The sequence below is a fragment of the Siphateles boraxobius genome, unplaced genomic scaffold (assembly GCF_051911475.1).
Source record: "Siphateles boraxobius isolate OS27281-9 unplaced genomic scaffold, OSU_SipBor_1 9, whole genome shotgun sequence".
Classification (NCBI taxonomy): domain Eukaryota; kingdom Metazoa; phylum Chordata; class Actinopteri; order Cypriniformes; family Leuciscidae; genus Siphateles; species Siphateles boraxobius.
Genome location: NW_027509219.1, coordinates 10,508,446 through 10,535,093, shown reverse-complemented (window position 1 = coordinate 10,535,093; position 26,648 = coordinate 10,508,446). Strand labels below are relative to the sequence as shown.

General features: G+C 39.7%; 1 protein-coding gene across 2 annotated transcripts; it reads left to right on the top strand.

The window, feature by feature from the left end:
• Positions 1-254: 254 nt before the first annotated feature.
• kdm5c (lysine demethylase 5C) lies at positions 255-26,435 on the top strand. 2 transcript variants are annotated; one of them, XM_077222626.1, is made up of 28 exons: positions 255-771; positions 2,612-2,762; positions 3,096-3,173; positions 3,296-3,418; positions 3,600-3,770; positions 4,929-5,063; positions 6,744-6,800; positions 10,595-10,715; positions 10,857-11,101; positions 11,795-11,953; positions 12,159-12,278; positions 12,404-12,562; positions 12,649-12,830; positions 13,161-13,323; positions 14,198-14,317; positions 14,434-14,628; positions 15,280-15,461; positions 15,551-15,675; positions 17,158-17,390; positions 17,496-17,881; positions 17,967-18,105; positions 18,256-18,435; positions 19,156-19,278; positions 19,871-20,638; positions 20,741-20,792; positions 20,878-21,077; positions 25,291-25,456; positions 25,540-26,435. In XM_077222626.1, the coding sequence occupies exons 2-28, from the start codon at positions 2,616-2,618 to the stop codon at positions 25,557-25,559; spliced, it is 4,749 nt and encodes a 1,582-aa protein (XP_077078741.1). In that variant the 5' UTR covers positions 255-771; positions 2,612-2,615; the 3' UTR covers positions 25,560-26,435. The 2 variants fall into 2 exon arrangements, with proteins under 2 accessions (XP_077078741.1, XP_077078742.1); XM_077222627.1 differs by lacking the exon at positions 6,744-6,800 and having other exon boundaries at positions 300-771.
• The last annotated feature ends 213 nt before the right edge of the window (positions 26,436-26,648 follow it).

Genomic DNA, 26,648 nt, shown 5'->3' with positions numbered 1-26,648 from the left:
TACATCGCTTGACCTCTTCTGCGCAAATTTTACTCACTGGAACTACTTCTCCAAGATAGAGGTGAAATATCACTCCGCGTCACGTACGCTTGTCTACCTGCATCACTTGTACAACACAAAACTATTCACAAATCGACATTATAAAATATATAACCCACATTTAAAAGTACTTGTGAAACCAGCAGGCATTTGCCGTTGTATCCAGGACGATAATTTACGTGCTTGTGCATTAAATCGGTCGAGTCCAGGGGACTAGTTTACATGTAACTAGAAGCGTGGAGGGATGAGATCGTGCTCACATCCAGTCAAGTGCGTGTTTTCCCAACTGAGATCAATGGATCTTGAGAGAGTTGTGCTTAGGTCGTGATGAAACCAAGATGGCGTGCAGTTCAGACAGGATGAACTGTGGATAGGTGCCGAGGAAAGAAAACATTGGAAACGTGTATTTTGCGCACGCGCTCGAAGTGGTTATTATAAAGAAAACGTCAACTTACGCGGGACGTTCTAGAGTCCGTAGAAAAGAAGATCTCCGCGATCAGCATCCCTCTAATCGACCGAGAGAGTGTGTATGAGAGTGTATGAGAGTGTGTGTGCTGGGATGGGCTGATCGAGGAGGCCGCAGAGCCACTGCCACCCAGAGACTGACCCTCTGCCGAACAATAGACCCCGTGATCATCATCATACAAGACCCCGAAAGACACAAATAATAAAACACACCGGCTCAGACGACACCGAAGAATAAGAAGAACTCAGACCAAGTGCAAAAAAAATGTAAGACTGTGTTGTTCAGATTCCACCTGCACTTATGGCTAAATGTGATCGATTTAGTGCAAGTATTTATGCTTTACCTGGTAGCAGCTATAGACCATCAGATGGTCCATTTAAATGTCACACATCATATACCTGCGACTCAAGACAAGTAAAGTATCTTCATCTGGTGTGCGTTTCCACAACTCAGCCATTCCTTGGGGTTGAGTCCTTATGTTTGGCCCTCGTGCTGGATTTATACTCTATTTAAGTATTTATACTGTTGGATATGTTGAGGTTCGTTTTACATTTAAAGTCAAATGAATCGTTTGTTGATTTGTCGCGGGTCTACTGACACACGGATGGTGAGGTTTTATTGTTTTGATCATTAGCCGGACAGCTAACCAGCTAACTTACTGTTATACAACTGCTTTCTAAGCAAATCCCAAGTACACATCATTTTCACAGATATGTCTAAAAAGTGTCCATTCACCACATTCTTTTGGTATTACTATTATCAGTGAATTTAAAAGCTTTTCTCGAATCTCACGCGAGTCGAGGTTGGTTAGCAGGCTAACTTAAAGCTACAGGAAATTTGGGATTATGACTGTCTTGAAAGACCTGGTGTGCTGTGTTCCCTAGAAAGCAGGTTTGACCGTTATATGTGCCCTTTTAATGTGTTTTTGTCTAATTCGAATGTTTTTTTGGCTAGGTAGGCAGCTAACTATGTTTTGAGAGACAGCCACTGCCACCATTATTTTATTTATAACGTTACCTAACGTTAGTCGTCTGTCACGCCATTGTCAAATACATCTAACTTTATTTTTTTTTAAATAGCTAAACTTTATTTAATCTGAGTGGGACATATTTGAGCGTGACATGTGGAGATCCTGTGCTTTTTATTACGTATATTCATGCTATTCATTTATCAGGATTAACCGGTTTAAACGAGAAGTTAATGTCATCGTTTTTAGCTTGGGAAATGAAGTGTGAACCGCTTGTCACGTTATCCGTTTTTGTTGTCGTTTTCATAACATGGAAGATACCAGTATAAACAAGGTTTTGTAAGTAGTAGTAAATGAAAGGCCTGTTTCATATAAGGCATTTTCCTGTTTTAAAAGGCACAGTTTTGGTGATATATGCAGGCTATTTATGTTTTCCTGGCAAGGCCTAAATGAACAATGTTTCACTCCCTCCCCCATTTTGTCTGGTATGAGATTAGAAGACAGGGTCAAAATCAGGGGATTTCTGAAGTTAGAAATGATATGATGTTTCATTAGAATAGAAATGAAATAAGTTGCATTTCTATATGTACTTCTAATAAATTAGTTTCTGTTCTCCAGTTCCTTCGACCAGTGTACTTTTGGATGGACTTTTTCCTTTGTCTGCTAAACTTCCTGATTAGTAAAGTGGGTGCATCATCCCCTAACTTTAGTTTAATAGATACAAAACCTGATCCGCCACGTTTATGTACTTTTATTTTATTTTGATACGTTTGCTTTTGAGCTGGTCGCATGGATCTAGCGATGGTGTCAATATGGCGAACTCTGAACCTTTAATTATACGTGGCAAAAGTTTTCATGGATGATTGTGTTGTTTAAAAACATGAATAATCAAAAACTGCTGAAAAATGTATCACAGTGAATAAAAACAATTCGACCTCAATAATAAAATGATTTCAGTAAAATGTCAAATTCACTTCAGTGTAACAGCAAGAATGGTGTATAATATTTTTTTTATACAGAAATTAATTCTGCTTGTGTTGAAGGCCAATGCGATTGTATTTGCTGTTGATTTAGAAGATATAGTGTTTGATTTAAGTGAACTTGTGCATTTCCTTTTAACATGAATTGTTTGTTTTCAGAGCGATGGATGGAGGGGAGGAGTTTGTTCCGCCGCCGGAATGTCCAGTGTTTGAACCGTCATGGGAGGAGTTTGCAGATCCACTGGGATATATCGCCAAAATCCGCCCAATAGCAGAAAAGTCTGGAATATGCAAGATTCGCCCACCTCCCGTAATCATCGCAAGCTTTATCTTATTCCTTCTTCTATGTGATATTGTTCTACACGCTTAAAGGGATATTTCACCCACAAAAAGTAAATTCTGTTAAAGATGTGTTGTTCCAAACCTGCAAGACTGACTGTATTCTGAGGAGATATTTTGAAAAGCAAGCTTTTTTGCCCATAGAATGGAAGTCAATGGTCAATAAAACTGTTTGGATGCCATCATTCTTCAAAATATCATCTTTTGTGTGCTGCAGAATTTTCTTTTTTGGGTGAACAATCACTTTATGGTTACGCCACTATGAAAATATTCACATGTAAACTGACTTTTCTTTGTATTCCAGGACTGGCAGCCACCATTTGCCGTGGAGGTGGACAGTTTCCATTTCACTCCACGTATTCAGAGGCTCAACGAGCTTGAGGTCAGAGCTGCATCCTGTTCAACCCATCACCCACCTGTCTTACTCCATGAAGCATGACCCACATGTTGTTCTTATGTTGACTAAGCAGTGAAACACATCTTTTTTTTTTTTCTTTTTCTCAGGCTGAGACAAGAGTGAAACTCAATTATCTGGACAGAATTGCCAAGTTCTGGGAGATTCAGGGATCCTCCCTGAAGATCCCCAACATAGAACGACGTATTCTAGATCTGTTCAGCTTGGCCAAGGTCTATAACTGCAGTCTTTTATGGAATTGACAGATTTGGTTAATGTAATTTGATTGATAATAGGCAAACAAGATAGGCCTAAGTATATCATTGATCTTTAAAAAAAGCATAAACTGGAAAGACATGAAGGTTGGCATTGATGTAAATCCATAACTTGTATGCTGTATGTCTTGTGTGGTAGATTGTGACAGAGGAAGGAGGTTTTGAGGCAGTGAGTAAGGAGAGACGCTGGGCACGCGTGGCACAGAAACTCGGTTATCCTCCTGGCAAAAACATTGGCTCTCTCCTGAGGTCCCACTATGAGAGGATCGTCTATCCATTTGAGATGTTCCAGTCTGGAGCCAGTTTACCGGTACAGTGTTTGACCTTTTTTTTTTGCTGTTTAATGAAAATATGTGCACATTTTGCATTATGTAAGAGCTACAGTAAAATAATGTTTCTCTGCAAGTGTTTACATGCACACAGATATTCTAATACTCAGAATTTGATAATGTGAGCATTAGGTATTAACCTGATTAACATGCCTGATTAACATCTGAATTTTGGGTAAATGCCTCATTTGAAACGCCTACTGTAACCAAACAATAATTTTATTTTGGCACATGTTCAAACAAAGGTAATTCTGTTTGCAAAGGGCAGTAGTGAAAAATAAAGCTATTGATAATTTTAGTTTTACAGTCATTAAAAGAAAAGTTATTACCTACATTTTGTTATTTGTCTACTGTCCAAAGGAATATTCTGTTGCAGGTAAATGTCTTTTACAAAAAACATAAATCCTTAAGGCCCGTTTGAAAACAAGGATGATAACTAAAGAAATACCAATAAGGATGTAGATCTATAAATCGTTCTAAATTATAAAGGAATTGGAGAGTCTACACCACAACTATAACGGCACAGAGAAATGGTATCGTTGGAATCACTTGCAGAACAATTTTTTTCCAATTAGAATCCTTTCTGCTTCAAAGAGCTCGCCATAAGCATTTAATGCGGCAGACTACAAAACTGCTGCTCACTTTGAATAAACAACTATGTCATCCGCTGGTGTGGACGCTATTATAGTTATTGTTATAGTGACATGTGTAGGCCAAGTATCGTAACACAAGTTAGTGCACACATATTAGGAGTAGTGAGTAGTGAACACAAACACACACTCTGCAAACCATGGACACACACACACACACCCAGAGAAGTGGGCAGCCATTTTTGCTGTGGCGCCCGGGGAGTGATTGGGGGTTGTGTGCCTTGCTCAACGGAACCTCAGTCATTTCCTGGTGGTATTGAGCTGCAACCTTTAGGTTACCAGTCTGACTCTCTAACCATTAGGCCATGACATCCCCCAAAAAGTAAGTGGAGATGCTGAGGATATATAAATGGTTATATTTATAGTTATTGTTCTTGGTGTGAACGGGCCTTTAAGCAGAATATGATCAGAATGTGGAATATATACCTAAAAGACGTACAGCCCTTATTGTGAGTGTAAGGTTGACGCGTATGTGTTCGGCATATCCAGCCATGTAAACCCAGGCCGTATGACAGTGAGGAGATTGACCGGGAATACAAACCACACTCCATTCCTCTCCGCCAATCAGTCCCGCCATCCAAGATGAACAGCTATGGGCGACGAGCCAATCGTCTTCAGCCTGAGGTGAGTGTTGTTTCTGGTTTGCGTATGGTAACTTTTAAAACTTTGTCTTCATTGAACTGTTGTTTGTATGTTATGTAATTTTATTGTGATATAAAATGATCTCTTCATTAGCTAATTTTGTCAAACAGTATTTGATGATAAATTGGATTTGAAAAAAGCCAATGCAGTGATTTTAAAAACAGCATCATTTAATGTGTAACCTTAACAAATAAATGTAATTTATATCACTTATGTCAAAATCAGTGTTTACGTTTACAGTATGCTCTATTAACAAAAGGATAATAAAAATATAGTTACTAGTGTAATCTTTATTTTTAGTAATATTAACTTGCATACGGTGACTTGAATCTTTTCCTTTTAATAGATGTATAACTGTCCAGGGCTTAATGGATCCATCCAAATATGTGCTTTGTCTGTTTTTATGAGATGTATGAGCGCTTTTAGATCAGCACTGACCATGCTCTCAAGGCACTTCCCAGCATGCTTTGCTTCCTGTGCTTTAAAAAAAAGAAGCATTGTGTCCATCTTGCCCTCATCCCTCTCTCTTCTTTCTATCACTTTCTGCTTTTCATTTGTCATTAGGCTTTATCTCTTTAAAACCATTGGCCATAACCATACATTTTCATTACATATTAATGCAATTCTCATCCTTATAATTTCCATTGATGCAGCATTTTCCCAGCGTTTATTTTGCGGGTGTTTGGCTTTTTAATTTGCCTGCCCATTACATTAGCTTGGTCGATGGATTCATAGCATTAGCGATAATAAACGAATCTGTAGTATCAGCTGCAGACATCTTCATCGTTTTAGAGTTGAGCGAAAACCTTTTGTGGTTCCCTCACTAATTTCTAATTCACTAAACGATTGTAATTGTTTAATGAGACTGCCCCCCATTCCTTGAATGTCCATTCCCCTCTCTTAATATTTTGTCTAAACCAGTTGTTCTGTTGGTTTGCGTCCTAGTTCAAACATGAAAAAGAACTAAAACACCCTAGCAGGAAAAAAGTTGGACACACTTAACTTAATTATTTTCAAAATCTTAACTTTTGAAGTAAAGCCTTTTGCTTGAATGTTTCAGATGAGTTTTGTAGACAAATAAAAGTTGTGTGTACATATTAATGGGACCTTGCATAGTGCATGGAAAGTGTCCAACATAGATACCTTTTAATCAAATATAAAATCATCCCAGGACACACCTCATAAAGTTGGGTGAGAGAATGTCCAGAGTGTGCAGGGCTGTCAAAGAAGCTCCAACACATCATAGTTTCGATTTGTTTCATATACTTGTGCTATTTCATAGTGAAGACTCTTAGACTTTCTACTGTTATTTAAAAATGTGTCAAATATAGTCATAATTAAGTGCAGGTGTGTCCAAACCTTTCACTGGTTTACATGTAATATTTTTCATGTTTAAATTTGTTATCCTTTGAACAATCATGTGCAAAAACAACAAAGAAAACTGTTGCAGCTGAACAGTTGTACATTTTCACATATGCGGAGTTGATTTTTCCCTTAACATTTTGCCTGAAATTTAAATCACCTCAGACATAAAAAACCCGCCCACATTTTTAATACGTAACTATCCCCAGATTAACTCTGTCCTGTCGCACATGGTTGTTGTTTTTTCTTTCTGTCTCTCTCTGGAATCCATTTTGTTTTGATTGTTGTCTCCCCATGCAGGGTCCAGAGGATCCAACTCACCACCCTCTTACAACTGGCTCTCAGAACATCTCCTCGGTACTGCCTCGCTCTCGCTCCCTCTGTTCTTTCCTATCCTCCCTATCCCTCACTTTCTTTCTCCTTTGCTGATGTTTCCTCATGCTCTCAAAAAACCCTTGTTCGACCTCTTGCTGTCGTTCACTCTTGTTTCTTTTCTTTCAGCTCTTGCTTTTCCTTATCTCTTTATGCATCCATCCCATCTTCCTCAGTGTCTGTTAGCCATCTTTCACTTCGCTTGTCATGGCACACTTTTAGCAATGCTGGCTTGCTTACATTTCCTCTGGTGGTGGACTGGTTGCCCCTCTTTGGGCTGCATATTACTTCTAATCTATGATATGCATTAACATGTTATCACTGCTGTTCTCTTAATGGCTGGTTCATATTATTCATCTTGCAGCAAGTTTAAAATGAGTTGGTTTTTTTTGCAATAAGATGACAGGTTTCAAGAACGGAACATACAGAAACAGTGATTGACGTGGCAGACGTTAATCTGGTCTTAAAGGGATAGTTCACCCAAAAATGAAAATTCTGTCAGTATTTACTCACCCTCATGTTGTTCCAACCCCGTAAGACCTTCGTTCATCTTCGGAACACCAATTAAGATATTTTTGATGAAATCTGAGAGCTCGATCACTCCTCCATAGGCTTCTTAAGGGATTGAAACTTGCCAGCCTCGAAAAGTTATTAAAGACATCGTTAAAATAGTCCAAGTGACTACAGTGGCTCAATCTTAAGTTTATCAAGCGACGAGAATACTTTTTGTGCGCAAAAACAAACAAAAATAACTACTTTATTTCAACTATTCATTTCCTTCTCTATGGGCCTCTAGTCAGTTAACATAGTGTAATAGTGTAGAGCTATGTCACACGTAGGCTCACTATTAGCCGACGCTGGTCATGTGGGTGATGCGTGTGACGTACAACAACGTACGCTATTATACTAGTGAACTGACACGAGGCCCACAGAGAAGGAAATGAATAGTTGAAATAGTCGTTATTTTAGTTTTTTTTTTTCGCACAAAAAGTATTCTCGTTGCTTGATACACTTAAGATTGAGCCACTGTAGTGACTTGGACTATTTTAACAATGTCTTTAATAACTTTTCGGGGCCGGCAAGTTTCAATCCCTGAAGAAGCCTGTGGAGGAGTGATCCAGCTCTCAGATTTCAACAAAAATATCTTAATTCGTGTTCTGAAGATGAACGAAGGTCTTACGGGGTTGGAACAACATGAGGGTGAGTAAATACTGACAGAATTTTCATTTTTGGTTGAACTATCCCTTTAAAGCCGATTATATCCATGTGCTTCTGCGTACTTAAGGCATTTAGCAGTTAGGGCTGGGTGATATTATAAATATTTATGATATATTAGCTGTGATTTTACTGATATAAACATTACGCCACATAATCAATATTGCAATTCCTTAGACTGTCATTAGACAAGTTTTTCAAAATATGAGATCTTTAAGAAAGTTATTTTAATGGCATTTTGTTTAAACTTAAAATTGGTACATTCAATTATTTTTCATTAATCATTTAAATAGTTCTTTTCAATTGAGAGTTTAAGAACTCAAGTTTTTTGGTTGTTAAAATTTAGTTTGTTAGCTTTTTAGGTATAAATATATGTATGTGAATATTGCCATTTATTATGTTACTGCTGTTTTGTTTAGGGAAAATCAGTGTGGAAAACTTTTTGTCGATTTCTGTTGATTTTGACAATTTTTTTGACTTGTATTACACATTTTGAATGTGTTTGGTAACATTGGCTTTTTGGTGTTCCTTTGACTGAAAAAAGTAATATTTATAATAGTAGTATATAGTATATTTAAAATATTTTTAAATATAGAGATCTATTTTGAACCTAAATAAAGACATCGCTTTGTTGCCCAGCCATTTCAGCAGTTTTTCATTTCATAACCGACTTGGGCGTTTAGAAATGCCATACAGTATTAATTGTTTAAATGAATAATTGTTTTTTTCCTCTTGATAGCAATCAAGTCTGGCACAAAACTAACTTTATGCATGTTTGCTTTATCAGTCTGCAGTGCTGTCTCAACCATTTTTGCTTTATATCGATAAATCTGTGGTTTTCAACCAGTTTGATCAACAAATTTTAAGACTTACACTGAGAAAAATTATAAACGCAACACTTTTGTTTTTGCCCCCATTTTTCATGAGTTGAACTCAAAGATATAAGACTTTTTCTATGTACACAAAAGGCCTATTTCTCTCAAATATTGTTCACAATCTGTCTAAATCTGTTTTGGTGAGCACTTCTTTGCAGAGATAATCCATCCCCCTCACAAGTGTGGCATATCAAGATGCTGATTAGACAGCATGATTATTGCACAGATGTACCTTAGGCTGGCCACAATAAAAGACCACTCTAAAATGTGCAGCTTTATCACACAGCTCAATGCCACAGATGTCACAAGTTTTTAGGGAGCGTGAAATTGGCATGCTGACGGCAGTAATGTCCATCAGAACTGTTGCCCGTTAATTGAATGTTCATTTCTCTACCATAAGCCATCTCCAAAGCAGTTTTAGAGAATTTGGCAGTACATCCAACCGGCCTCACAATTGCAGACCATGGACCACACCACCCCAGGATCTCAACATCCAGCATATTCACCTCCAAGATCGTCTGAGACCAGCCACCTGGACAGCTGCTGCCACAATCGGTTTGCATAACCATAGAATTTCTGCACAAACTGTCAGAAACCGTCTCAGGGAAGTTCATCTGCATGCTCGTCGTCCTCATCGGGGTCTCGACCTGACTGCAGTTCGTCGTCATAACCGAGTTGAGTGGGCAAACTCCCACTCGAATGAATCCTGGTTTTCACTGTACAGGGCAGCTAGCAGACGTCAGATGGCAGGGCAGATACAGGGCAGATGGCAGCGTGTATGGCGTCGTGTGGGTGAGCGGTTTGCTGATGTCAGCGTTGTGGATCGAGTGGCCCATGCTGGCGGTGGGGTAATTGGCCATGGTATTTTGCAGCATGATAATGCATGGCCCCATGTTGCAAGGATCTGTACACAATTCCTGGTAGCTGAAAACATCCCAGTACTTGCATTGCCAGCATACTCACCGGACATGTCACCCATTGAGCATGTTTTGGATGCTCTGGATCGGCATATACGACAGCGTGTTCCAGGTCCTGCCAATATCCAGCAACTTCGCACAGCCATTGAAGAGGAGTGGACCAACATTCCACAGGCCACAACCTTACTGGTTTTCGGACCCCCCCCCCGATACAGTAAAACTGCACATTTTAAAGTGGCCTTTTATTGTGGCCAGCCTAAGGCACACCTGTGCAATAATCATGGTGTCTAATCAGCATCTTGATATGCCACACCTGTGAGGTGGATGGATTACCTCGGCAAAGGAGAAGTGCTCGCTAACACATATTTGAACAGATTTGTTAACAATATTTGAGAGAAATATTCCTTTTGTGTACATAGAAATAGTCTTAGATATTTGAGTTCAGCTTATGAAAACTGGGGGCAAAAACAAAAGTGTTGCGTTTATAATTTTGTTCAGTATATTTAAGAAAAGTGAAGGAAAAAATATTTTGCTGATCTTTCTGATGATTTACCACAATGAGAAAAGTAGTGGAATGTTAATAGCTTGATAGCATGAACTATCAAGGATCCCTCATGGAAAAATCTGTGTTTAGTGGAAGTCACGTTCCATCCTAAACAAGCTTTATACCGTGGCTTTTAGTGATAAAGATAGGGTTAAGGAAAACCCTCTGAGGAATTTCGTCACCTCTGTCACTGTAGTTCACTTACAGTCTTTCACTTGCACCCATTAGCCAGAGCCTACAGAAGAAGACATAGAGAAGAACCCTGAGCTGAAAAAACTGCAGATCTATGGGGCTGGACCCAAAATGATGGGGCTGGGTCTTGTAGCTCGAGACAAGACGCGAAAGAAAGGTTTGTGTCTACAGTTTTGATTTACACACATTTTAGTGATAATGACATAATTATAGGAATAGCTCAACTGAAATGTAGTTCCTTAATATATGGTTTTGTTTTTATAAATGTGCATATGCAGTAATTAAACCCTTTCTTTAGATGAACTGCCGCAGACGGTAATAGTGCGGGACAGTGTTGCATCTGCATCTGTGAAGGATGAACCAGGGGAGACGCCGGTCACAAAATCAGATCCAGACATTCCTCCACCACCCCCAAATCTCATCATCAAGGAGGATGTTGTTGATGATGACAAAAGTCACATTGGCGATTCGAATGACCCCGGCGATGAACCCTGCACTAAGATGACCATGAGACTCCGACGCAACCTCAATAACTCACAGTTTGTACGTTTGGGAGTACTTTTGTGCGTCTGAGATATGAATCAGTGACTATATGTACATCATGAATGCAAATAATCAGTTAGTAATTGGATTGATAGTGGAATCAGACTGAAAAGCCTAGATCCAATTTAAATTTTGCACTGAGTATAGAGTAAATAAAAAACACTAACCATGTAAACGCTTGTATTTTACTAATTTCTTATTCGGATTCAAAAATACATTGTATTGTGTATGTTTAGATTCGTTTTATGTCTTATGAAAGTAAAAATGTTTATATTTACATCTTACAAACTGGTGAGTGAAGGATATTTACTATATATTTGCTTAAAAAGCTTTTCTGACATATCTAAAAAGAACACTGACATCAAGGCAAAAATGAGTCAAACTCATGGTAGCTCCCGTGACATTATTCACTTGTTTTTATCCAGTTCGGAATGCAGCGGCTCTGCTGAAGTTTTGTTTGGAATACATGTAATACACATGTATAACAAATATGTGACGAATTAGTATATGTAATCATACCTAATTTGTGCCAAGTATGTCATGCATATGTCTTTTGCACCAACAATAGTGATAATTTAGATCATTTCCGATCTGGCCCAGATGTTATTTCAAGATAAACCAACATGTTTGATTTTACTAACTTCAGACTAAAGAATGTGATCTTTTGCATGCACTAACTGAAATTTCTGCCAGATGGACTCGTTTGTGTGTCGGATGTGCGGACGCGGGGACGAGGACGAGAAGTTACTGCTCTGTGATGGGTGCGATGATAATTATCACACGTTCTGCCTGATACCTCCTCTCACAGACCCACCCAAGGGCAACTGGCGCTGTCCCAAATGTATAGCAGAGGTGAGAGACCAGATGGAAATAAAACTTGCTTTATTCTGATGTTATACAGGATATTTCGGTAAAAAAAAACTACCGAAAGTAGGGCTATTTTGGGCAGTTGTATATGTTTGTGGTAAGCTTTTTTAAGTCACAGTTGATCTATTTCTGTGCTGCTTATTGTTCTTGGTATAGTAATCAACGTTAAATGTGTGTTTTCTCTGTGTAGGAGTGTAAAAAGCCAGCAGAGGCGTTTGGTTTTGAGCAGGCCACGCGAGAGTATACGTTACAGAGCTTCGGTGAGATGGCCGACACTTTTAAAGCCGACTACTTCAACATGCCTGTTCATGTGAGTGTTTTTCCCTAACCTAACTCATAAGTGCATTTAGTGTTTCTCTGGTCTCAAGATTGAGTCATTTCATTGACACTAAATTGGTCCTTTACTTTTCTGTGTGTGTGTGTTTGTTTTTTTAGATGGTGCCCACAGAGCTGGTTGAAAAGGAGTTTTGGAGGTTGGTTAGCAGTATTGAAGAGGATGTTACTGTAGAATATGGTGCAGACATTCACTCAAAAGAATTTGGTAGTGGTTTTCCCGTTAACAACGGCAAGAGACACTTAACAGAAGAGGAAGAGGTTTGTCATTTTTTTTCCCCCTTTTCATTTTTCAATGTTTTGGTCAAGAAGAGCAAATTAAGCTCTCCATCCTGTTCCTATTGCAGGAATATGCCCGCAGCGGCTGGAATCTGAACGTTATGCCAGTGTTGGAGCAGTCAGTATTGTGCCACATTAATGCAGATATCTCGGGCATGAAGGTGCCATGGCTGTATGTGGGCATGGTTTTCTCCGCTTTCTGTTGGCACATAGAGGACCACTGGAGTTACTCTATCAACTATTTACACTGGTAATGCATAAAGAGGCTTTTATGTAATATACTATGTAGCATATTTTGGCTCCTACAATGGAGCAGCACTGGTAAATGTACAATGTTTTATAAACACTTTAACATGGTACACTACTGTTCAAATGTTTGAGGTCAATAAGATTTTAAGAAATGGAGATTTTTATTCAGCAGTGACACATTAAATTGATCAAAAGTGACAGCAATCTTTTGTAACATTACAAATGTTGCTATTTCAAATAAATGCTGTTCTTCTCTTTTAATAGTAAAATTAGTTGGGAAGGCATGTTTAGTGACCACGTTTGTGTGTATTGTCAATTTCTCTTTTTTTAGGGGTGAGCCCAAAACATGGTATGGTGTGCCATCATCATCTGCAGAGAAGTTAGAGGAGGTGATGAAGAAACTCACACCTGAGCTCTTCGAGTTTCAGCCAGACCTGCTCCACCAGCTTGTCACCATCATGAACCCGAATATACTCATGAGTCACGGAGTGCCGGTTTGTAACACACACGACTCGCACATACTCCTTATCAGTAGTGTATTAAAGGTAATGAGTTTGTATTATTAAGCCACTAATTTAAGAATGTCATAAGGCCTGAAAAAAAAATGAAATTCTATAGAAGCAATTTTTGGTAAGTTGATACGTCTTTTAGGGCTGCTTCATGATGGCCTGTCAGTGTTTATATATATATATATATATATATACATATATTATGTGTGTGTGTGTGTGTGTCCTGAAGAGAGAAAAAAGAGATATATATTTTATATATACAAAAATTTTTGAGTTCTATGAGAATAGTTTTGTTGTTATTGTTGTCATGCTTTGTGTGAATTGGTGTCCAAAACACTGATCTCAATTCATTGTTTTCAGTCAGGTGACAGACGTGGAGGGCAAAAAGTCTGTAGAACTGCAGCACAAAGCTGTCAATTTTCCATCTGTTACAAGCAACAAATATTTAGATCACCTCTAAATAGTAGAAAAACAAAAATATGTGAACAAAATACAAGTTTGGTGTGATCCATATTAACCATACGCTGCAGTATTTCAATCACTAAAAATTCACCTGCAACACGCTATATGGTTGAGGTCTTTCTTTATAATGGTTTTCTATTTAAAAATGCTTAAGAAAATGCGCATTACGCTTATATTTCTAGGATTAGTCTGCTTTCCTGTACATAGCATGCATTAATAAGGTGTATATTGAATTTGGTCGTTTAATATCACTGTGTTACTACATTAGTGCTCAGTACAAACCTGGTAAAAATAACTCGTAGGCAATGGAGGAAAGCCTTGTTTTGCCCTCCAGGTGGGTGTTCTTATAAGTGTTTGATATCATATAAAACTATTAATTGGCCGTAATGATTGACAGGTGGTTCGGACCAATCAGTGTGCTGGGGAGTTCGTCATCACTTTTCCACGAGCTTATCACAGCGGTTTCAATCAGGGATATAACTTTGCAGAAGCGGTCAACTTCTGCACTGCAGACTGGGTAATGAAATACAGCACACTTAAAAACGCCTTGATTTAGATCTTTGAACTACCTTTTAAATGTACTCGACCAGTTGTGTGTTACTGAGGCTGTTGCTCTTCCTGTCACTGTGCTAGCTGCCCACAGGGCGCTCATGTATCGAGCATTACCGGTGGCTGAGGCGCTACTGTGTGTTCTCTCATGAGGAACTCACCTGCAAGATGGCGGCCTGCCCAGAGAAGCTGGATCTGAACCTGGCTGCCGCCACACACAGGGAGATGTTCATCATTGTGCAAGAGGAGAGAAAGCTACGCAAAAGCCTGCTGGAAAGGGTAAGTGGGATCATTTGTTTTCAGAATGAGGGAAAACATCTAGGCAAGGAGACTGATTGGTTACAAATATCAAAAAAACATCTAGAGTATACAAATAGAAAACTCTTTGAATAGAGTATAAAAATATACAACAGGAAGTAAAGCACAGCAGAGTGACGGAAGTCTACCACTGATCTGAGAGTTTTATAAAAACGTTAATAAAAATATTAAATATATTATTAAAAATACAATAAGTATAATATGATAATTCAAAATAAAATATTATAATATAATAAATGATAATTTTATAATTTAATTTAATTGAAGTTAATACATGAATCATAGTTTGTGTTTGTAGACTATTTAGTTAATGTGGTTCATTTTAACAGGTGTTTTTCCACAATAAATAGGTAGTTTAATAATAAGTTCTGTTTTGTGCCGTTCATGATGAAAATGGTTGCATAATTGTCTGTCTGTCTCCAGTTTATTCACCTTCTAATGTGTTTTTGTTAAAATGCTCCTGCATTGTTTATAATTAACCTGCCCAAAATGCTAAGTTGGCATCTTGCTAGGTTTTCTAACAGCTGCTTTTTTATCAAAACCGCCATCATTCACAAACATGCACAAATAAATTAAGTTGCTGGCTTTTTGTATTGTGGTGTCATCTCTCAGGGCATTAAGGAAGCTGAAAGGGAGGCCTTCGAGTTACTGCCTGATGATGAAAGGCAGTGTGACAAATGTAAAACCACCTGCTTCCTCTCAGCCCTGGCATGTTCGAACTGCCCAGAGAGTCTTGTCTGCCTCTACCATGCACATGACCTCTGCTCTTGCCCCAGTGAAAAACTCTACCTCAGGTAAACCAGTACTGTGCCTGTGAGTTCTTACTAATGACATTCTTGGTATCCAAAGTGTCTTATGTGCTCTTGGTCCCTCCTCTCTATAGGTATCGCTATACTCTGGACGAACTCTTGGCCATGTTGCATCGGCTTAAAGTTCGCGCTGAGTCTTTTGACTCATGGGCCAACCGAGTGAAAGAAGCTCTAGAACAGGAAGGCGGCAACAAAATAGGTAATTGCATTCCCTTTGGCAACTATCTCACTGCATTTGTGAATAGTTCTCATTAGTCCGACTGGGAATTTCAAAGTCCATCATCATGTACTCTAACCATCCATTAGACCAGTGGATCCAGGGTTTCCCATACATTCATTTATTTGTGGCGGCCCGCCACAATATCAACGCTGACCGCCACACATTGATTTTCGATAAAAAAAAAATTTTTTTTTACTAAGCCTATTTAAAATCGTATTTGATTGCAAAGCGCCGTAGCGCATTCGCGCAGCACTACCTCTCGCTCGTCCCTCTCTCTCTCTCACTCACCCGTACCTCTCCCTCGAGCCTAGTTTATACTTTCGCCTGGCTCTGCAGCGCGAGCCTCCGCTGCCTGCGCGCACCTCCCCAAACAGACGAGGCGTTTATACTTGACGCGCTTGCAGTTGTACTATTCTTTGAAACGACAGGAGGTGACTCGGAGTAATTGCCCTCTAAACCACCATGAATCAGCGGTGAGAAGAAGTAAGGTACACAGGTGAATGTTTATTTTAGTACACTTCACCAAAACCACATTCAAGAATCGTGTAGTCTAAAGCAGTAAACCTTGAGATTATAAGGCTACTTGTTACATTAGAACAAAATATATGAATCTGAGAACATATACAACTAAATTAACAATAACTTAGCTGCATATTTTCTAAATTCACTAAACATTTTCATTTAGTTTTAGAGAATTTTTTTATAAAACATGGACCATAATTAAAAGTATGTCTGCTGTTGTTGGCTCATTTAGTAAATTTAAGCAACTACTAGACCCACAAACTGGGTGCCGGTTTGATGAGACGTATGTGCTTGGCCAGATTCGGCTCGAAGTCGTGCATCTTCGGATGTGGCGCCGCGTGCGATGTCAAAAAGTGCCGTGCACACCGCCAGGCGAAATGGGGTCTTGCGCAATGACGACCGCAATGGCGTCATTTTTGCCGTGTGATTTCTAGACCTGGAAAAATCATGTTACTTGATAAAATCTTAAAACATTATTGTCATCTTGATAATGAATATACATTTTTCTTGTTATTTTAATAGTCAAGTCACCTTCATTTATATAGCGCTTTTAACAATATGGACTGTTTCAAAGCAGCTTTACAGTGATAATAGGAAATTAAAGTAACAAAGATTGTTTTGGCTTTACAGCAGCTCTAGAATAAAGTTATTGTCCAGCTAAAGTTATTTTAGATCGATTCACTTCAGTTGCAAAAATTCTCATACGCACAACAACAGTGCCTGCTGACTCGAGAATGCAAACCTTGAAATAGGTTCCAGGCCTTGAAGAAAAAAATAGGTAGAAATATAGGGTAAGGATTAAATATTAGGATTTTTTTTTTTTAATACATATTTACTCACAGTTTCTGCCTATCAAAATAATGAACAACTGGAAAAGTCATGCAAATTCATTGCTTAAAAAACCTAAAACCCAAATGCATGTTTTTCTTCTCTCTTTAGACATTAAAGAACTGGAGGTTCTAAAAGAAGAGGCAGCTGACAAGAAGTTTCCCAATAATGAGCTGCTCCAGCGCCTCAACACTGTCCTCACAGACATAAACAAGTGTGAGAGCAGAAGCACAGAGCTCCTCAGCAACAGCCAGAGCAGTAGAATGAGTCTGGAAGAGCTGAGGATGTTGGTGGAAACCATGCAGAACCTGCCCTGTGTTATGAAACCGCATGAGGAAGTGCAGGTAAGGAAGGGAAATAGGCCAAAGATACGTTGTATAACACATTAGCTTAATATGTGTCAGCCCCATGCATTAGCCATCAGTGTAACCATGTCTTGTCTGTTCTAGGCATTATTGCAGAAGATAGAGGAGTTTGATTCCCGTGCTCAAGCTCTGGTTAACAGCACCAAGGGCGAGTGGAAGCAGGACTCTCCTCTGCCCCCGGCCGCCGAGATCCAGGCCTTGCTGGAGGAGGGAGCGTCGTTGCCCGTTATTGCCCCGGCATGTGAGCTCCTGAGCGGGCTTCAGGAGCAGGGTCGCTGGCTGGGAGAGGTCAGGCGAACATTAGGGCCTGAGGGGAGCGAGGTGACTCTAGCTGTGCTGAGGAACTTGATGGAGGCGGGTTGTAACGTACCACAGAGCATATCGGTGGAGACTGCCATGGCTGAACTGCAAGAGCTACTGACTATAGCCGAGCGCTGGGAGGAGAAGGCACAGATCTGTCTGGAGGACAGGTGAGATGGTTCAAGATAGGGGTGCAATGTGTCACCACACCAATACAGCCTCCATTTTCATCTCTCAATTGTCTCTTGCGAGCAGGCAGAAACACCATCTGTCGACACTGGAGGCCATCGTGAATGAGGCTCAGCTAATACCAGTGCAGCTGCCCAACATCCTGTCCCTGCAGGCCTGCTTAAGCCGAGCTCGCGCTTGGGTCACGGATCTAGAGGAAATTCAGGTAAGAATTATTTAACCAATTCTGATAAATGGAAAATGGAATTGATGATGCAAATAATGGTAAATCAATATGATTTGGCCATTCAGGGTTGTCCCAAGGTTGTGACCCAAGTGTGAATGTCTTTTCTGTCTCTAATCTCTTGCGGAGAAGAACGGCGAGCACTACCCATGTCTGGATGACCTGGAGGGTTTGGTGGCCATTGGGCGGGACCTGCCAGTGAAGATGGAGGAGCTGAAGCAGCTTGAGCTGCAGGTGGCCAGCGCTCACTCGTGGAGAGAGAAAGCCAGCAAAACCTTCCTGAAGAAGAACAGCCAGCACAGTCTGCTAGAGGTGAACACACTGATGCTTTCTAAACGCCCTGATATATTCATGGCAAAGTTCTTTTCATTCTTTGCTTTAGGATGAAAAGCAGTTTGAAATACCTGAAAGCGGTATATTTTTAGCAAACACACCCGATGCCGCCTACGTTGCTGGGAATGGCATTTAGATGAATATGTAAATTTGTGCTGCGCACTTTCCTTTCAAATCCACAACGAAAACGACAGTTTTTTGATTAAGAAAGCATCTGATCATAGCTATGTGGATGGACCAGCACTGCAATTTAGCACTCCGGTTGTCACGTCACATTTATTTATAGAGCACTTTATACAATAGATTGCTTTAAAGCAACAGCTTTAAAGTATTAAATATGAAAAACATTTTCAGTGTTGCTTTCAATTAGAATTACTTATAATACTGTGATAATATTTTTACTCACGGGCATCTGACGTAAACGGACTGACCAGAATAAATGAACTGTTGAAGAGCCCCAGAGCACACCTACCTAATCTTCATGGACCAATGGTAGTGGGGCAAACTGAAACAAACTAGTTTTGGCCTGATTTTCACACCAGTTCGTTCTTCATTTTCGCTTGAAGTATACAAGGGCCTTAATTCCTTCTTAAAGGGGCCGTCTAAACCTTTGTCTCTGAAATCATGTTATTCAAGGTTTCTTACATCAAAAATAGTCATTTAGTTTTACACAACGTTTAACCCCTCTCCTCTGTGCAGGTGTTGTGCCCATGTGTTGAGAAGAGCAAGAAGAGGGAGGAGAACTCATTGGGTACAGAAGCAGATTCTGATGTCAATGTATTAGGCCTCACTGCTCAGGACCTTCGAGACCCAGGAGCTATCGTGAGTTACTGTTACCTTTTGAGTGTGTTCATACATCAGACTACCAGTTTGTCTGACTCTCGTGTATGGCCAAAATTCTGTTCTGAAACCTAGTGAGCTGGCTACAGAGGTAGTATTTTAAGGTATACACTTAAGATGCAAAGGCTGTTCTAAAAGGTTAGTAATTTAACTGTCCTACCTCCAAAGATGCCTTGTTTTGGCCATAATTTAAGACTAAAGGTCCTTGCACACTGAGTTTGAAATTTTTGTACGCGTATTTTCGTATTCGTCATTCAGTGGCTCTGAATTGTCAAAACACCTCTCAAAATGCTTGCTACGGATGCAAAAGACGTAGGAAATCGAACCCGATCCGAAATTTATGACAGACGAAATTTCCAGAGGCAGTGTGTAAACGTGATTGACACAACGTGAAGTCGTATTTATTTTTCACGTGCGGAAATTTCGGACTCCGTGTGCAAGCAAGGACTTAAGTATGTTAACTTTCGGCTCTAGGATGCTGATGCCGCTCACTAGGTTTTGGAACACAGCCTAGAACATTATAATTTTTTCCCATTGTTTTGCATATTTATGTGACTTACATTATCAATATCAGGTGATGGCATTCAAAGAGGGGGAGCGTCAGGAGAAAGAGGCCCTTCTTCGTCTTCAGCAGGTTAATTTAAGTAAACCCGGTGTCGAAAAAGGAGCAAGCGGTGACCAGAACGGTGTCAAGATGGAAAGAGAACAGAGTGACTCTATGGAGACAGATACGCCCCTCGACTCAGACTGTCCTGTACTGCTGAATGGTGGCTCAGCCCCTTCCCTCAACCCTAGCCAATCAGTATGCGTGTGCAATGGTCCTCCCCACCCCTTGCTTCACCGGTGCCATCTGTGCAAAGACTGGTTCCACGGAGGTTGTGTGCCCTTTCCACCACTGCTGGGCTCCTCCGACACGCATCTTACAAAGCCCCTTTGCTGGTGGGACTGGAACACACGTTTCCTCTGTCCGCGGTGCCAACGATCCCGGCGGCCACGGCTAGAAACCATTCTAGCTCTGCTGGTGGCGCTGCAGAGGTTACCTGTACGCCTGCCAGAGGGAGAGGCGTTACAGTGTCTTACAGAGAGAGCCATTAACTGGCAGGGTCGAGCCAAACAGGCACTAGACACTCCAGAAGTACAGAGGGCGCTAGAGAGTGTGCAACAAGTGAAGGAGGAAATGGTCAGTATAAAAGAGGAAGAAACAGTGGAGAAAAAGAAATGGAACGGGGATGCTGTAATTGTGCTGTCTGACTCTGAGGAAACGGAAGATGGAGTTATCGATCTGACAGAAGATGTTAACTCGCCAAAAAAGAGTGAAGAGAAGGCTGCCAATGGCACGTCGGTAAGGGAGTGCAGTTGTAACATTCATGAAATCAAACGAATGTAAACATGCACACATATTTGTAAAACTTCTTTCTTTCTTTTTTTCCATCTTCCTGTCCAGTCTGGCTGTGAGAATGGAATTGCCAGGAAGTCAAGCACTCATGATGTTACAGGTTTGTTTGTTAACTAGCCTCCCTGATATGAGTAATCAAGCTGCTTAAATTCAATTTTAACCCATTGGCTCTTCTCTCTCGTCAGGGGTGGAGTCTCTGTCGTCACTAGTGTCATGTCTTAAAGGGCCGGTGATCGAGCTGAGCACATCCACTAGAGAACAGCTGGAGGAGCTTCAGCTAGAAGGGGACCTGCTAGAGGTCACGCTTGACCAGACACACACCATTTACAGGATCCTACAGGCGGCATCACAGCCGCCCCATGATGCTCTGCACACACTCATACAGGTGAGGGAAGAGTTTAAGATCACCAGATTTGTGCTGTGAAGACCTTTTTTGTTACCTCATAATTGTTAAATTTGTTAGCAGTATATGTAATGTCACTAATGGAAATCAAAGTAGCCCTGTTCCTGTGTGATTCGTCATAGACTTAAATATAGATAAGTAGCTCCAGCTACAATGTTCTTCTTCAAGAAGCATGCAGTTCTGTTTATTAACCACTAGAGCGCCACAAGTTGCGGACTCCAGCTTTAAGTCATTTACATCAGGCAGCGGCTTTTCTTTTTTCTCCTTTTGTTTTACCTTTTACCCTTTTTTGTCTTATTCCTTACCATTTTCTTTACCATTGCATTTCCCTTTCCTTTCATTATATTCGTTTAATTTCTTTGTCCATTCTTTCTCTTTTCTTTATTATTCCTGTCAATTCAATTATTATTCTCTCCAGTTTCCTTTTCTTATTCTTTGCCCTATTAAATTTTTTTCTTTCCTCTTTTCTTAGCTTTACATTTTATTTCCACTTTCTTTTCCCATTCCTTTCATTTTCCTAATCTATATTTTATTTCCCTATCCTTTCATTATTTTTCTTTTCATGTCCTATTCACTTCACTTTCATTTACATTTCAAAAAGTGACAGTGATGAGTGCTGCGCTTTACCCAAAATTGAACATTCTTCAACTCTCGGTGACCGGTAAAAAAACAGCAATCGCTCAGCGCCACATCACGCTGCTGGCGTTTTAAAAACAATTAGAAAAATATGCTAGCCTGGGGAAAAAAAAAACGCTTTTGGCCATAGTGTAAAATAACTTTTACGACTGTCAAACTCCTTAGGCTGGTAAATTTGAGTTGATTTTCATTTAGATAAGGAATCCTGTTGTATCTGGATTTTTCTGTTTAGAGGTCATGTGACATTTTGGGAAGGCTGTAATAAGGCTTGACAAATATATTTAACAGAGGTGGGAGTAAGTCACAAGTAAGTCTCAAGTCCCATACCATCAAGTCTCAAGCAAGTCTAAGTCACATGTACACGCAATCAAGTCAAGTCAATGGTTCACTTCAAGCAAGCCAAGTCCAAGTCAAGTTACAATACCAAACAGAAAAAAAGTTTATATTGGCCTCTACCTTATTTATTTTTGATTACCTTGATTACCTTTCTTATACATTTATATCGTAATATTAATAATATTTTTATAATTTATTACAGCATGCATTTATGATTATCAAAATTTGGAATTATTATTATAATAACATTATATGAAAAATGTTGAAGATAAAACATTTGAAGGCAAATTCACAAGTGTGATGCATTCATTATATTGGTTTTATAGTAAATGTCATATGTTTAACTTTGCTTATATATTTTTTTATGCAATATCACCCAGACATTAACTTTCCCATTAATAGCCCATATTTGACCCCTTAAATTGATTTCCAGGGGCATTTTTTTCTAACTATGTTCTAACCATTTTTTTCCTATCCATGCATTTACACTGCAATTACAACACCATAAATAATGTTATGAGATTAATTATTTAAATACAATCATTTTAATATCGAAAAAATTAGATGCTAAAACATAATAAATTATATTTTTTTAATTATGAAATTAAAACCGCCAATAGGTGGCGCCAAATCAACGTCCTAACCCTAACCCTAACGAGTCATAGAAGCATTCATTCAACTGATTTCGTTCAAAGCAGCAGATTCATTCCGGAAATAAGCAACTAGGTCACTCAGTCACAAACCCCCCGGATTTACTCTTTTTCTGTGGCTTGTTTGAAACTACTGTCATTGGAGAAATAGAGCAAAAACAGAATATTTACAATATTACGTCTAAAATGTCACACCACAATATTCACTTTGTTTACTGGACTGTTGTATAAAATCACTATCACATTTGCAATCGTGCCAATATTCTGGAAATATTTTTTATTATCATATGTTATAAATATAAAAATAACTCATAGGGACATTTTTTCCACATCTTGAATTTTGGGTGCATATTAATTCTGCTCACATTGCCCCCCAACCCCCTTATAACATCTGACCCTGCTTCAAGAGAAACATAAAACACGACAAAACATCTTTAACAGTTTTCTATGCTGTTTTTTGTCATTGGAACCTATTATGCAATTACACTTTTGCATGGTGTTTGGACATAAATGTGTGATAACAGTGTGTGTACACAACCACCCTGCAGTGATAAAAATCCACCCACTCTTTTTTTTTAAATCCCCATAAATCATAAGCAGTGTCTCCCAACGACCTGTTTTCAGAATGCGGCTTTAGTGACGTCACTAAAGCCACAGGCCCCGCCCACGAGTGTTGACAGACACTGCCGTTCTAACAGAACCGCCCTGATCGAGTTCACAGCGAGTTGAGAGTTGTACACATCCGCCATTGCAGCACTGACGAGAATGTTTCCCAAGCGTTGTCGGTGTTGTGTAGCTGTATGTATTAATCCACATAGCTCTGTTTATTTGCTGGTGCGGTGAGACGTACATGCGAGTCGTTCAACCTCTGTTGTGGCACCGCGCGCGCTGTTACAAAAGAAGCTGTGCACACAGCCCAGCGAAATGGGGTCTTGCGCACCCAACGTGCCATTTTTGCCGCGCGCACCTTCGCACTCGTGTGGACGCGTCGAGTTTAAACAAGGCTTTACTCCGTGTCAGCGCGCGCTCTGATCGGTAAAGGGGCACAGACCTCTCCCGAATCATCTCCAGCAGTAGCAGCCTCCGAAGCAACACTAACTCCGCTTACGTTTCCCTCGTAAGCTGATATTAGTATTTAAACATTCTTTATGATAAATTTTTTTTGTAAAAATATTTTAATAAAAGGTTTTTGCCGGTTATAGAGTTCTAATGATGATCGGTGTTCAAATACATAACATTAGACTAACGTTAGCCAGCTTATAGTAGGACTATCATGATTCAGTACAGTAGTTAGTATTTGTTTGAGATACATTGTTTTTTTATTAATTGAGCAGCAGAAAAATAATCTTTATATTAATCGTCCAATTAGTCGTTAGATTAGTCGACTAATCGATAAAATAATCGCCCAACTAATCGTTTAGTTAATAATCGTTTACCCCAGCCCTAGTAATCGCCGATCCGTCGTATAATGTGCACACAACAGCAACTAAATTGTACCCCAGACAGTCGTGTAGTGTGAGAAGAACAGCGATCCGACGACTTTGATAATCATGCAGTGTGTGTCTGGCGTTAAGGGATAGTTCACCCAAAAATGAAAATTCTGTCAGTATTTACTCACCCTCATGTTGTTCCAACCCTGTAAAGGTGATGATACACAGGGCAACTTTTTGAGCAATGTTGATGGGCAATGTTGCCGTCAACGGGCAACCAGATGAGACACAGGGCCCAGGACCGATCTAAATTATCCAGATAGAAATATATTGCCCATTTTCAATGGGAAAGTGTCCAAGCAACAATCGCTCGGCAAGATTGCCCAGCAACATTGCTCAAAAAGTTGCCCTGTGTATCATCACCTTAAGACCTTCGTTCATCTTCGGAACACAAATTAAGATATTTTTGATGAAATCTGAGAGCTGGATCACTCCTCCATAGGCTTCTTCAGGGATTGAAACTTGCCGGCCCCGAAAAGTTATTAAAGACATCGTTAAAATAGTCCAAGTGACTACAGTGGCTCAATCTTAAGTTTATCAAGCGACGAGAATACTTTTTGTGCGCAAAAAAAAAAAAAAATAACGACTTTATTTCAACTATTAATTTCCTTCTCTGTGGACTTCGAGTCAGTTCACTAGTGTAATAGCGTACGCTTCTGTTGTTGTACGTCACACGCATCACCCACATGACCAGCGTCGGCCAATAGTGAGCTTACGTGTGACGTAGCTCTACGCAATTACACTAACTTAACTGACTAGAGGCCTACAGAGAAGGAAATGAATAGTTTAAATAAAGTCGTTATTTTTGTTTGTTTTTGTGCACAAAAAGTATTCTCGTTGCTCAGGGGGTTGGAACAACATGAGGGTGAGTAAATACTGACGGAATTTTCAGTGAACTATCCCTTTAAGCAACACTATATAGCTATCAGAGTTGGATTCACTAGTGTATATATTTGTACATTTTTTGGTTGAGCTGCTCAAGGTGGTTTTCTGTTTGTCTTAATTTAGAAATGTTTCTTCTTTTGCTGCCATTTTGGGTCCCTCATAATCAGACTTGACTTTTTGTGTGTGTGTGTAAATCAGATTGAGCTGCAGGAGCAGAGAAGCTCAGGTCGTGGCAACAAGTCAAAGGATACCAAGAGGAAGAGAAAGAGCCAGAAAACTGAAATCGGGCCTAAACCCACAGAGGCTTCTGAATGCAAGAAGACAAGACCTGTCAGTCACACACCCCCCTCAAATCCACACAGAGGTACCCACTCAAAATCAAACTGCAAGCACACGTTTTATTTGTGAGGACTATCAGAAACTAACGGACTTGCTGTTGTCTTGCAGATCTGGTGATGTTTTCCTGAAGCTGTGGAGGGGCAGATGGCGATTGAGAGGAGAACCACAGAGAGAAAAACACAGGGCTCAGGCTCATTTCCTCACATAAGCTCACATTAATTCTTCTTTTCAACCCATCAAATGGACGCTCCCCACCATACTAACTGCTGCACTTTTTCCTGTTTTTCTTCCCGTTTGCCTCTGTTCACACACCTCATCCTGAACAGTTGACTGACGCGGGCTGCAGGTCTCTGTTCTCTTAGAGGAAGGAGAAAATGGGTTTTGCCCTGCAGTTAAGCTGTCTTTACAATATTGATGTACCAAACTGTTCTTAACGCAAATGCTGTGTGCTGCATAATACGACTTGTCCAGGTATTCACACACACACACACACACACACACTTGACCGCTGGGCAGAGGAGGGGCGTTTATCAGAGGACTGGTATCGCTGCCATGATGACACCTGTATTCTTTTTGTACCGAGTCTCACATTTTGTCAGGGAGACTCGACATTGTGAATAAAACTAGTACAATATTTTGAAAGTGTGATGGAAAAAACGAAGGCATTTACGTTCTGGTGCTACTTTTCCTAAGATAGGCTACTGCATAGTCCTTTCTTTCTTTTCCTCTTCCTCTGAGTTTTACTGTCTTCATTGTCATTTCCTTTCAGTGATACTGTTGTCTCTTTAAGCTACATGCTCTCTTCCCCTCTTCCTCTCCACAGAACTGTAAAAAAAATCTCCCTTTATTTCATCTATTGTTGCTGGGGTTCTTATAATTCTTCTTATTATATTATTATTGGTATTGCAGTCACGCATTGTCGTGAGTTTGTGTATAAACATTTTCATTTAAATGTTGCCTTTGTTTCTTTTCACTCTTGTTAGAAAATAAAAGTTTAGAATTGTTTTAGGAATCTGTTAATTACTTTTATGATGGTAGCCGCTGGGTCGTTTACATGACACCGTTTTACACTAAAAATAGAAAACTTCTATTTTTATTTTTTTATATTTTTTTGCGTTTTGGCCGTTCATTTTGCATAATGTCGTTTTGGGGACCTGAAAATGCAAACTTTTGCAACCAATACCGTTATTGTCTCTGTAAACTAAAGAAACACAAAT